At 35.7% G+C, this 13,875-nt stretch overlaps 1 protein-coding gene across 1 annotated transcript; it reads right to left on the reverse strand.

Annotated features, from left to right (window-relative positions):
- Positions 1-8,527: 8,527 nt before the first annotated feature.
- Positions 8,528-10,776, reverse strand: LOC106795901 (ATP-dependent Clp protease proteolytic subunit-like). Its single transcript, XM_014766832.1, has 2 exons — positions 10,582-10,776; positions 8,528-8,851 (listed from the first exon to the last, which is right to left on the reverse strand). Exons 1-2 carry the CDS (start codon positions 10,774-10,776, stop codon positions 8,528-8,530), a joined length of 519 nt encoding a protein of 172 aa, XP_014622318.1.
- Positions 10,777-13,875: the final 3,099 nt, after the last annotated feature.

Raw genomic sequence — 13,875 nt, forward strand, 5'->3', positions numbered from 1 at the left:
AATGGTGATATGCAAGTGCACACAGCAAGAAAGCTAAGAACAGAGGTGGTAAAGAAAGAGCAAAACAACAAGAAAATTATCGTGGTTCAGGGCAATTGAGACCCCTACATCCACACTGTAGCTGATTCTGTCTTCATTATTTGATCACAATTACACAACATACAGCAGCAAGACTTCTAGGGAAGTTTACAATAGCCTCTCCTCACTTGCACTCAGAGTTTTGTATTTGATCACAATAAATCTAAAGAATATGTCCTACAAGAATTACATCAGCTGAGACTTATATACACCAATTCTAGTTACAGAAAATGGGTATCACACAGGTAATAGGTTACAACAGATTTCTGTTACAAGGCTAGAGCTTAGCTAACTAACTATTGTTGATCCATCTTCATAACAATCTCCACCTTGGATCTTCAATATTAGGACCAGCAAGCTCTCCTTCCTCCAGTCTCTTACAAAGACTTCAAGTGTCACAAGTTCCAATGTTCACTAAGTTTAAACAATGAGTAAACTTTGAACATGGAACTACTTTTGTCAACATGTCTGCAGGATTGTTTGCTCCAGCCACTTTCCTCACTTCAACTTCACCTTGTGCTATGATGTCTCGGATGTAATGCATCCTAATGTCAATATGCTTTGTCCTCTCATGAAAAACTTGGTTTTTAGAGAGATCAATTGCGCTTTGACTATCACACCATACTTCAATAGGACCAGTCTTTCCTTCGAGCTCATGAACAAGACCTTTAAGCCATATGGCTTCCTTTCTAGCTTCAGTGAGAGCTATATACTCTGCCTCAGTGGTAGATAGAGCCACAACTGATTGCAAATTAGCCTTCCAACTTATGACACTTCCATACAAAGTGAATAAGTATCCTGTTAAGGACCTTCTTTTGTCAATGTCACCTGCATAATCAGCATCAACATAGCCTGACAGACCATTGATTCTTTCTGAATTTCTTCCATAAACCAGACCAACAGACTTTGAACCCTTTAGATATCTTAAGATCCACTTTATGGCACTCCAGTGTTGTTTTCCAGGATTTTCCATGAATCTACTTACAATGCTAGCAGAGTATGCTAAATCTGGTCTTGTACAGACCATAGCGTACATAAGTGAACCTGTAGCATTCGAGTAGGGGATTCTACTCATATCTTTGATTTCATCTTCTGTTTGTGGAGAATGAGTGATTGACAATTTAAAATGTCCAGCAATAGGTGTTGATACAGGTTTTGAATCAAGCATATTGAACCTTCTCAATAGTTTCTGCACATAACTTGACTGAGATAGATATAACAGACCTTCATTTCTTTTCCTGATAATATCCATTCCCAGTATTCTCCTTGCAACCCCTAAATCCTTCATTTCAAACTCGGATTGCAACAGATTCTTCAATTCTTTGATGGCTTCCATATTTGCACTTGCAATCAACATGTCATCTACATAGAGCAATAAGTAGATAAAACAATCAGGCTTCAACCTTCTGAAGTAGACACAACTGTCATAGGAACTTCTGCTGAAACCATTTGACACTACAGAAGAGTCAAGTCTTTTGTACCACTGCCTTGGGGACTGTTTCAGTCCATACAGAGATTTCTTCAGCAAACATACCATCTCCTCTTTCCCTTTTACCTCATATCCTTCAGGTTGACTCATATAGATTGTTTCTTCTAGATTCCCATGTAAAAAAGCTATTTTTACATCCATTTGCTCTAATTCAAGGTTGTGAACTGCAACTAGTGCCAAGATGATTCTGATGCTTGTATGCTTCACAACTGGAGAAAAAATCTCATTATAGTCAATTCCTTCTCTTTGTGTGAAACCCCTAGCCACAAGCCTTGCTTTGTATCTGTAGCTATCCATTCCTGTTTCTTCTGGTTTCCTTTTGAAAATCCATTTACACCCTACAACTTTCTGCTTTGCTGGCTTTTCAACAAGTTTCCAAGTATCATTCTTCATTAAAGAGTCAAACTCATCTTGCATTGCTGATCTCCACTGATCACTGTCGATTCTGGAAATTGCATCTTTGTAAGAAATTGGTTCTAAGCCTTGATCATCAATTTCTATACTCAAAGCATAAGCTATGAGATCAGCATAACCCAATCTTACAGGAGCTTTAATCTGCCTTTTTTGTCTGTCTCTAACCAGGTTATATGAAGTATCAACAAGTTCAAGAATTGATGAAATCATAGGTTCATCATGAGATGCTTCATTTCTGTCCTCTACTGGACTTGATGTTTGTGCAAGCTTCTCCACCTCCAACCTAATTCCTTGATCAGAGTGTTTGTTTTGCTCAGCTTGAACACCCTTTTGAACTGAATCAGACTTCTGTTGATAATCTGCTATCATGTCTTCTTCTCCAAGCAAGACATCCCTGTTGATAATAGATTTGGGACCTGCAGGATCCAATAACCACACTTTATATCCCTTCACTCCTTCCGGATAACCTAAGAAGATTCCCTTCTTAGCTCTAGGTTCAAGTTTGCCTTCATTAGAATGAACATATACAGTGCATCCAAAAATTCTTAAGTTTTCATAGCTTGGAGCTTTTCATGTCCATCTTTCCTCTGGTGTTTTGAATTCAATTGCACTTGAAGGACATCTGTTTATTAGATAACATGCTGTATTCACAGCCTCTCCCCAAAAACTCTTTGCCAATTTTGCATTAGACAACATACATCTCACCCTCTCCAAAATGGTCCTGTTCATCCTTTCAGCAAGGCCATTTTGCTGAGGGGTCAATCTAATAGTTTTGTGCCTTCTTATTCCATTGTTTTTGCAAAATTCATTGAATTCCTCACTTAAGTATTCAAGGCCATTATCAGTTCTGAACAGCTTCACATGCCTACCAGTTTAATTCTCAACAAGCAATTTCCATTGTTTGAAACACTTAAAAGCTTGATTTTCATGTTTCAACGAACAAGTCCAGACTTTCCTAGACCAATCATCAATGAAAGTTATGAAATATTTTACTCCTCCTAATGAAGGTACCCTGGCTGGCCCCCAAACATCAGAGTGTACATAATCTAGGATACCCTGAGTTGTGTGAGTTGCATTATGGAAACTAACTCTCTTTTGTTTTCCATATACACAATGTTAACAAAAACTTAGCTTTTGATAATTCCCATTACCGATCAATCCTTGTTTATGTAGTTCTTCTAGCCCTTTCTCACTCACATGACCTAATCTATAATGCCAAAGCTTGGAAGCATTTGGTTTAGAGATAGAAACTAGGCCAGCTGAGTTCAAGATAGTGTTACCTTGCAGTTTGAAAAGGCCATTCTTCCTTGTACCCTTCATTATTTGTAATGAACCTTTGAATACCTATAAAGTTCCACCTTCTCCTTTGAATGAACATCCAGATTGATCTAGCAGGTTCCTTTTAAGCTCCGGAACATGCCTCACATCAGGGAGCAGCTTTACAGATCCATCTTGCATTTTCAATTTAATAGTTCCAATGCCAATGACATTACATGCCATATTGTTTCCCATGAGAACCTTCCCTCCATCTATCTCCTTATAGGAGTTGAACCATTCCAGATTGGGTGTCATATGGAATGAGCAACTTGAGTCTAGAATCCATTCCTCACTGTGCTTTTCAGTTGAGATGGAGAGCACTTCAACACTTTCATATCCATCAGCCACCACTGCTATATCAGATTCATCATTGTATTTACCATTGTTCTTCTTCTTCCTTTCAGGGCATTCTTTTCTGAAATGACCCTCTTTCTTGCAGTAGTAGCAGGCCTTCTTGTTCTTGGATTTGGACCTCCTCTTGTTCTTGCTCTTTGAATCCCTCTTTTCTGATCTTCCTCTAGCCATCAATGCCTCGGGATCTCCACCTTCACCTTTATTTTCAGTTATCTTTTTCTTTAATTCTCAAGAATTCAGGGTAGCTTTAACCTCCTCCAAGGTGAGTGTATCTCTCCCAAAAAGCATAGTGTCCACCAAATTTTCAAAGGATGATGGAAGAGAACATAATAACATTACTGCTTGATCTTCCTTGTCTATCCTCACATCTACACTTTTCAGATCAAGAACTGCCTTTGTGAACAAAGAAACATGTTCTTTGATTGAAGAACCTTCTTCCATCTTCAGCTGATGTAGTCTTTTCTTCAGGTACAACTTGTTAGTTAGGGATTTGGTCATATACAAGCTCTCAAGTTTCAGCCAAATCCCTGCTGCAGATTTCTCCTCAGCTACCTCTTGAAGAACCTCATCACCAAGAGAAAGAATGATTATGCTGTGAGCTTTACTGAGCAAATCTTTCTTCTCTTTGTCTGACAGTGTAGATGGAAGCTTGGAGGCTCCTTGTAGTGCATCATCAAGCCCTTGATGAACAAGAAGAGCTTGCATCTTGATCCTCCACAGGTTGAAATCATTTTCCCCTGTGAACTTCTCCACATCAAACCTTGTCCCCATCGCAAGATCCCTTCAAGAACCTGGCTCTTGATACCAATTGTTGTATTGCTTCGATGATATTACTGCAAAAATGATGATATGCAAGCGCACACAGCAAGAAAGCTAAGAACAGAGGTGGTAAAGAAAGAGCAAAACAGCAAGAAAATTATCGTGGTTCAAGGCAATTGAGACCCCTACATCCACATTGTAGCCGATTCTGTCTTCATTATTTGATCACAATTACACAACATACAACAGCAAGACTTCTAGGGAAGTTTACAATAGCCTCTCCTCACTTGCACTCAGAGTTTTGTATTTGATCACAATGAATCTAAAGAATATGTCCTACAAGAATTACATCAGCTGAGACTTATATACACCAATTCTAGTTACAGAAAATGGGTATCACACAACTAATAGGTTATAACAGATTTCTGTTACAAGGCTAGAGCTTAGTTAACTAACTATTGTTAATCCATCTTCATAATAGTTTTGAATGAGATAGGTAAATACGATTCACTTAGGCACACTTATCAACAACTACATCAATATTAATATTAAGATAAATATGCAATGAATTGTATTTGGAAGCGCCAATTTAACATTCACTTAGACACACTTATCATATCAGTTAAGACTCGTGTTACCAATCTAGCTTGAAAACATCCCAAAGTTCAATGCCAATTCAATAAGAATCGCCATCGATATTGATGCTTGATGCCTTCGATATATATAGCACCTTCACACAAGAGTAATGACTTTTGGTGACAAGTCAGGGTTATCCAACTTTCATAGTATGTCCTAACTCATGAATCAACATCAATCAATACTAGAATTTTCACACTAGGTGTCATAACCTTCAAGGTTATCAAAACTAATTCCTAACTACTCCAATCAAAATGAATAATAACACACGTACATTACAAGCATAAATTTAACTCAGTCAAACCATCAATTTGTATAATTCAATTTCGAAGAACATACAAGGGCAAACATGCATTAAGACAACTCTACAATTGATCCAATCATAAAATTAAACACAAAATACATAAAAAAGGGTTGGGAAATCATTTTCCCTAATAGTATTCAATCAAATACAAGCAGAGATAACTCATTCCCTATCTTAACTAAAAATGATGGAACCACAACATGAGAGCTTGACAAGGACCCCTCGATCCAATCCTCTGATCACCAAGCTGAAGCATTTCTATTGCCTTATGGGCTTATGGCTTATTGGACTGTAAACACTAATTAAGATCCATAAAAAGCTTAATAAATTGCGTCTATTTTGTTTCTCATTTAATAAATTAAAAATCAGTTCCAAAACCCATAATCATATATTTAAAGTACTATTTATTTACAGAAAAAAAAAACTTAACAATAGGGACAACTATTTATATGTAATTTTTAAAAATTTGTCACCGAGATTTTAGTAACATCAATATTCGTGACGAACATTGTCATTAGTGGCGAAAATTCTGTCAACAATACTTGAATTTCTTAAATATCTTAGACAATGATAGGAGAAGGTATCATACGCCTAATTATAGTAAATTTCTTCAAGTCATTGTCTACCAATTAGGCAATTACATACCAGTCCAAATTTGGGGTTTTATTCAATGCCAGTCACTTGAAAGAGAGAACAAACATTATTTTATACTTTTTACAATAATAATAATGATAATTATTATTATATGGTTATTACTTTTTTCTATCGGCAAAAGGAATATATATATATATATATATATATATATATATATATATATATATATATATATATATTAAAACCGGTATCAGAAGTACCAACAACAGAGTTTACGAGTTCAAACGGTTAGATCCTATTTGATCCCAACAATTGGAAAAAATAGCTACTTATAACCGAGATAAATACTTATTCAGCAAATATATTTTTCTTTGTTCGTGTTAGCCTTATTGGGTCAAAATTTTATGTTAATTAATTTTTTCTGAATAGATTTTCACAAATTTTAAAAATTTTATCCATTTCATGCTAAAAATACTCGAATTATCTTATCTTGTGAAAATCTTTGTGGCAGAAAATTCATTCCATTGGTCCCCTTATGTTAAATGTGTGCTAATTAATAATGTCTTTGTTCCTGAAGGGAACAGGAATGGAAAACACCAAATGTCCCTGGAATACGCGTAGACTTGCCGTGGTCCATGAGTTGATGGGCAAGATCCCCCCGTGACATGGGGTAGTTATCACTGAGTTTACATACATTTCAATGATGCCACCAACTTACAGGGACACACAGAAACAAACAAACATGTAATTAATTTGTTCACGAAAAAAGATAAATCTACGCAGAAGCATGTCCTATATGTTGTACACGTGTAAAGTTGGAATAATTCACTAAATTATTTCCTAAAATTATGGGTACGGTTATAATTTTTTATTTTAGTTCCTAAAACCCACAAACAATAGTCATTTTAGTCATGCACAATAATTATCAGTTTGGTCTTTAGAATCGCATAAATAAAATATCAAATAATACATTATGTCAAAATAATTATTTATAATTCTAAAATGTAAATTAATTGTTTCTCATAATTTCTCAAATTAATTTAGGCTCCATTTAATTTTTTTTAAGAAGTACTTGTATAGAAAAAAAATAAAAAGATAAAATGTTTTAAATTTGTCACTTAAAGTTAATATCACCTTATATATCTAAACTTTTTGGGAAAAAAATTAATTTAATTTAAAGTGTATGAGTTAATTTTAACTTATAAAAAAGGTTTTTTTTTATCTTTTCCCCATATTAAATACTTATTAAGAATTTTGTCCAAACAAAGTGATAGAATGCTATTATTAAAAGTTTTATTTTAGAAAGGAAATTTATTTTATACTGGAATTTTTTCCGATAAGAAGAAAAATAATGAAAACATAAAATAAGATGAGTGAATAAATGAAGGGAAAACATTTAAATTATAAAAATATGTATACTAGAATATATAATTCATTAAAATTACAAGTATATATTTTTTAAATGGACAAAATCAATAGACACTTCAGTGTTATATGACTCCTAGAGAGTGATAGAGAGAAGAGAAGAGAGAAAGAAATGTAAGTATATGATAAATAATATAATGATATATAAAATGAAAAAATAATAAATATTAATGAAATGTTGTTATAAAACTGTATATAAATATCACTATTCATATTCAACCTCTCATGTCATACACTAAAAAAAAAAAGTCAAGAGTAAAAACATGAAAAATAATCCCATACTTATGGGTATTGCTTCGAACCATGAACGAGGAATATCCATCCTGATTGGATATCGATATGCACATTATTTGAACTTTTAAAGTAAAGATGTGTACCAAATTATATCCGAACATATATTTATACCAATAGATAAAGCGGATATCCAATTGGATTACTGTTTTGTGTCTCCACTTTTAGTAGACCTTTTTACCCTTCAAAACCAATTGGATAAAGTTGACCTTTCAACTTCACTTAACCTCTCTCTCTCTCTCTCTCTCTCTCTCTCTCTCTCTCTCTCTCTCTCTCTCTCTCTCTCTCTCTCTCTCTCTCTCTCTCTCTCTCTCTCTCTCTCTCTCTCTCTCTCTCTCTCTCTCTCTCTCTCTCTCTCTCTCTCTCTATATATATATATATATATATATATATATATCAAAACACACTAAACCATTCATTCATTTAGCAAATCAGATAATATGAAACAAAGAAATGTTACCAGACAATCCTTTCACAATTGTTCCCAATACCATGGCTCGCCACCACACCTATGTCGTGTCCCTACAACAATGCTACTCCGTCGTGGTCGCGTATCATTTAATAAAGCATCTGTAAAAGCCTGTGAGACCCAAGAAGGCACGAAGGTATTTTTGGGAAGCAGGTGGCGGCCAATGTATCATAGTTGTGATTTTTGATGGGCATGGTTCAATCTCTTTGTCGGAAATAATGTGACTCAGATATTCCAGTTGGTGTTGGGCAAATAGACATTTAGAGTGCTTCAGATAGAACTTACCCTGCAACAATGTTTGTAATAGCCTGTCTAAGTGTTTGAGGTGTTCCGATAAAGACTCATTGTAGACAAGTATATCATCGAAGAACACGACCCCAAAACGACGAAGGAATGGCTAAAGGCGAGCATTCATAGTAGCTTGAAAAGTAGAAGGGGCATTACACAATCCAAAAGGCATAACATGGTATTCGTAGTGCTCATGATTTGTTCGGAAGCCCGTTTTGGAAATGTCTTCTTCAACCATCAGAATTTGATGGAAACCTTGACGAAGGTCCAACTTGGTGAACCAGGAAGCCTTGCCAAGGTCTTCCAATAACTCGTCTATAGTTGACATTGGAAACGATCGCGAATTGTAATGGCGTTGAGTGCTCAATAATCGACACACATCCGCCAGCAACTGTCCTTCTTCTTTAGTAATAGTATCGGAGAGGAGAAGGGGCTATGGATGACATGAATCAAACCTGATTGGAGCAATTATGGTACCTACTTCTCAATTTTGGATTTCTAAAAGTAAGGGTATTAATATGGGTGAAAATTGATGGGACTTGCGGAAGGGATGAGAGGTATACAATGCATTATATGGTAAGGTGGAGGAAGGTCTGTGGGGTGAGAAAGATGGGGGCAAATTTGGTAATGAGCTGTTGGATTTCGGGTATGGGGTGGGGTGGTTCCTAGCACGGGTTTGGAGTGGTGGTGGGTTGGAGGGCCAGATGGAAAAAGGAGGAGGTGGATCCATTGTGGATCATCTTTCTGATTTGTTTTGTCGAAGCATTGAGAGGCCCAAACACAACGTCAGCGCACAACTCCATTAGGCGGCCCATATGGGTAAACTTCATGGAAAGGGAGGTGTAGTTAGTGACTACTGAGCCCAATTCCTTTAACTAGTCTACACCTAATACCACATTTGCGCCACTGATGGGTAGAATGTGAAGGTTCACCATAAAGGTGTGGCTCTATAAGAGAAGGGCAACGTTGTCAACATTTGAGGATAGAGTTGTTGCCAACCATAACTTTGAGGGGGTGAAATGTCCGTTGTGGGTAGGCTCAGAAATTTGGCAATTTGAGGTTGTACGAAGCTATGGGTACTCCCATTATCAATGAGGACAGTGAGTCAAGTTTGATGAATAAAACCATGGACACAAAAGGTTGCAGGTGTGGACAGACCAGAGAGGGCATTAAGGCTAATATGTGGAAGGTTTTGAAGTGGTTGAGTGTCAAAGGTGGGATCTGGTGGGTCTAGTGATGGGGGGGGGGGGTCAAGGGTGGGCTCGGGATCATTTGGTTCTACAATGAGTAATAGAATGTGTCCCTGACATTTGTGTGAGGGGTTCCATTTTTCATTGCAGTTATAACATAGCCCTTTTTCACAGCGAAGGGCCATATCTTCTGGAGTGCAAAGGACAAAGCCGGTGAGGGTTAGTGGGTGTTGGAAATTTTCAATTTCTTTTATGAACTTTAGTTTATTAGGATGCCAAACTAATGATTAGAAGAGAAAAACAAAACAAGTGTCCTTCATAGTATTTCCCATTATCTTAAATGTAATTTAACTCAAATTCTATTTGGCCTGTCGGTAGGAAATTTCCTTTCTAAAACTATGGATCTATATGAAACTTCTCCTAAAAATTCATTAAGGACTTTTTTTTTTCATTTGTAGACTAAAAGTTCTTATTCAGGGGACAATATCTCCTCCTAAAACGGCAAACTCAAAATGCAAAAGCTACCACTAAGAAAAGCACTTCAGTAGAAACCAGGAAAGACCTTGCAATGCCCCAACTAAAATGAGAGGAATAATATCATCAACATTTGAAAACCATCGAATTGTATAAATATTGAATAGTATAAACTACAGGCATGAAAACAAAAGGACTTTCACTGTCAACGACCCAATGAAGGGTTTTAGATATACCAAAACACTATCAGAAATCCATAAGAAGCATAAATAAAGACCATCCCAAATTAACCATAGAACTCTTCCTTGTTCAATTGAATGAACCTGTTGATGTTTTATGTCACTTCATTCAAAGCAAGCTTCAAGTAGTAGTATAATCAATTAAATATTTGGTTACCACTTACCCTTTACTCTTCTATGCCCAATTCACTCCCTTTATCATATACATTTGATATACCATTTCAAAAAAAGGAACTCAAACAACACAACAAGTCAAAAACCTCGTCTAACTTGAGAGAGCCACTAGTGGAATTAATAAAGAGCCTGATATCCTTAGTGGGGTATTGGGCATCCAACAATAGCAACTGGCTCATGATAGCATTAGCCACAAAGTCGTCGATGCTGCTTCCGAGGAACACGATCCTCTCCCTCAGCAACAGCCCCATCACGTTGCCCTCCGTGCCTCTCGCCGTCATCGAAGGTGTTTGGGGCGTAGAGAGCTTGAAGGTGAGGCCCAAGTTCCAAAATTGGGACCTAAAGTTTGGGTTTTTGGAGGGGATTGGCAAGGCCGTGAAGACGCACCTCTGAGGGGTTTTTGGAGGGTTTGGGGTGAAGAAGGAGGAGGAAACAAGGAACTTAGGGTTTGAAAAAAGCATTGGTTTCGGGGTAGCGGAAGAATGAAGAGAAGAATGTCATTGCGGAAAAACGACGGAGGAGAAAAAGAACGAAGCGGAGCAGCGAGAGTGTTTATCAAATGAATCAAAGTCATTTTATCTTAATAAACGAGAGAGAGTGTGCAACATTTGTAGTTAGCAGCATCGGTTTTCTAGAAGCCGATGTTAGCATCCTATTAGCAACATCATTGTATTTTAAATCGATGTTAGCATCTTGTTAGCAACATCGGTTTTCTAGAAAACCGATGTTAACATATGTGAGCAACATTGATTTTTAGAAAACCAATGTTAACAAGTTCAAATTATTAACAAAAATGTCACATAATTTTTTTACATCATTTTTCATAAAAACTGATGTTAAAATGACGATGTTAAAAATGTATTTTTTAGTAGTGTACACCTGATGGTTAAAGTTAAAGTATATTTGTGTAATTAAATTAAAGAAAACAACAAAACAACAACCTATCTTGTCAAAGGGAGAACTACTCCTATAGAAAAGTAAAGTATAATATTTGTAACAATCAACAAACAATATCATTGGTGCCACAAAAGAACAAAAGGGTTTTTTTTTTTTTTTTACAGTAATTAGGACCTTTAACACTCAATAGATTTCAAAGTATTTATACAAGTTTCAATTTTTTAAATTGATTATAAAAATAATTATCAATTTGAGACTTAATCTCATTTAAAATTCTTTATTCTTTTCTAAAAATATATTATGCTAGTTTGACTAATGATGATGTGAAATATGTTATGCAGGATACATGTCTTATTCTATTTCGATTACTGGTTTGTTAAAAGTAACCAAAATTTCTATTGTGCGGAATCGTTTCCAATAGTTAATTGTGCTAACACCTTTAGCACGTCTTCCTCATTTTTCAGTTCTGTTATTTCATGTTCAATTAAATTTTCTGAATACTTAGCATGACCTGGTTGTCGAAAGAACAATCGTCTAACCAATTGTGATTCATGAATTCCATAAGGGGAAATCCCTATAGGTGCAACTTACTTGATTAAATGCTTGAGTTTGTCCATGCTACATCTCGAAGGAATGCCAAATCTTATTGGATTTGTTCCAATAAAGGGGTAACCCAAAAACGCACCTTGACGTGGTATGTTCCACTTCCCATTGTAATACATAATTGTATCATGAGTAGGAGTGATAGTTGATTGAAACAGGTTGAGTATAACATCTGGTGTTCTAATGGTGGTACATAATAATTCTATAGGACCAACACACGAGTATTGCTCATTGCACATTAACATTGTGTAAACATCATCATCATTTTTCAACTGTAGAGATTGAAAAAAATATTGTTGACCTGCATCTATGAATGATTGTTGGTAGTATATTTCATCCACTAATTGATCGTTGGTTAGTTGAAGGGTGTTGTGCATTCTACACTTGAGTGTATCAAAAGAACAGTCATTAGGAATTCACATTGGTGTCAGAGTGGGACTTTGAAAATAAACACCAGTTTGGTTGTGAGTGATTGATCCATTTGGAAAAGTGAAGGCTAATATGAAGTTAGCAATGGTCTGGTTGCTTGTTTCTCCCAAAACTGATATAGTGATAAGATTGAATTTGGTTTATGAAGGTATGTTGTGTGAAATTGTGTGTTTCTATTAAGCGTGTTTTGTGTTATTTATAGTTGTATGAGCATTTTGCCACGTTGGTGTGTATTGGAATCTAATGTTTCTTTTTCCCTAGTAACTGATGTAGCAGACGTCCATTATAATTTCAGAGTGAAAAGAAAGATTATGAGTTATCCATTTCATGTCAGTTATGCTAGTGAGGCATTTAATTTTTTTAGAGACTAGTGCAAATTGCAAAGTGTTGTCAATTTGAATAGTGATTTTCCTATGTAACTAATGCAACAGATGTCCATGATGATTTTAAGAGTGAAAAATGAGATTATGAGTTGTCTATCTCATGTTAGTTTTGCTGGTGAGACATTTAATTTTTTATAGACTAGTGCAAATTGTAAAGTGTTGTCAATTTGGACTGTGATCTTTCTGATGTAATTAATGCAACAGACATCCATGATGATTTTCAGAGTGAAAAAATAGATTATGAGTTGTCCATTTCATGTTAGTTTTGTTGGTGAGACATTTAATTTTTAGAAAGAGTGTAGTGTAAATTGCAAAGTGTTGTGAATTTTGACAGTTATGCTACCATGTCACCTATTGCAGTAAAAGTGGGTAAACTGAAAATTGCTAATTTAAATTTAAAGAAAACAATTATTTTAATACGTAAAGTGATAACTAAACACAGAAACACTACATGAAAACTTCAAAGTAGAAATAACTAAGACATGAATGATCCATAGATTACCAATCCCGTTTGAATATTGTTTCGTGCGATGGAGACATATTACTTCGTTTAGGCCCGGAAGAGGAGTCAGTATCACTATCATGGTTTTTGACCCAACAATTCTCGTATTCATCTGATAAGTCCTCAAGATTGGAGGTTGAGTCATGTTGGTTGGTTGGTGGGTTATTATTGTCATAGATTATGAAAAATAACTCCACAAACGGTAGTGATGGGTTGTTGTAAAAAATGTTGAACATTTGTCAAACATCAACATCATCTCGCAGAATAAAAGATGTGTACATATAACATTGTCCTGACTCAAATATAGGGCATCCAAAGTGGAGATGTTGGATATGTTGTTGTGGGTCAATGTTTAGTTTTTGGTGAACAAGTTCAAGCAATTGTGTAAAGGTTATGACCTTGTTAACCATGAAAGTTTTTGTGTTGTTACTAATGAAGATAGTGCCCTCATTAGTATTGCAAATTTGACCATCGTAGTAAACACAAACATATGCAGTTAGGTGACATATTGTGGTAGGGATTGAGATGAAAATTTGAAATTGTTACGAATGTCTTTAGCTGTAGTG

The sequence above is a fragment of the Glycine max genome, chromosome 14, assembly GCF_000004515.6.
Source record: "Glycine max cultivar Williams 82 chromosome 14, Glycine_max_v4.0, whole genome shotgun sequence".
Lineage (NCBI taxonomy): Eukaryota > Viridiplantae > Streptophyta > Magnoliopsida > Fabales > Fabaceae > Glycine > Glycine max.

Bases quoted from the DNA above. Each gene is read 5' to 3' on its own strand.
- LOC106795901 (XM_014766832.1), bottom strand. From the start codon at position 10,776: ATGACGGCGAGAGGCACGGAGGGCAACGTGATGGGGCTGTTGCTGAGG. The intron at 8,852-10,581 runs GTTTTTGACTTG...TGTCATCCATAG, and splicing joins GCTCTCTCAAGTTAGACGAG to CCCCTTCTCCTCTCCGATAC.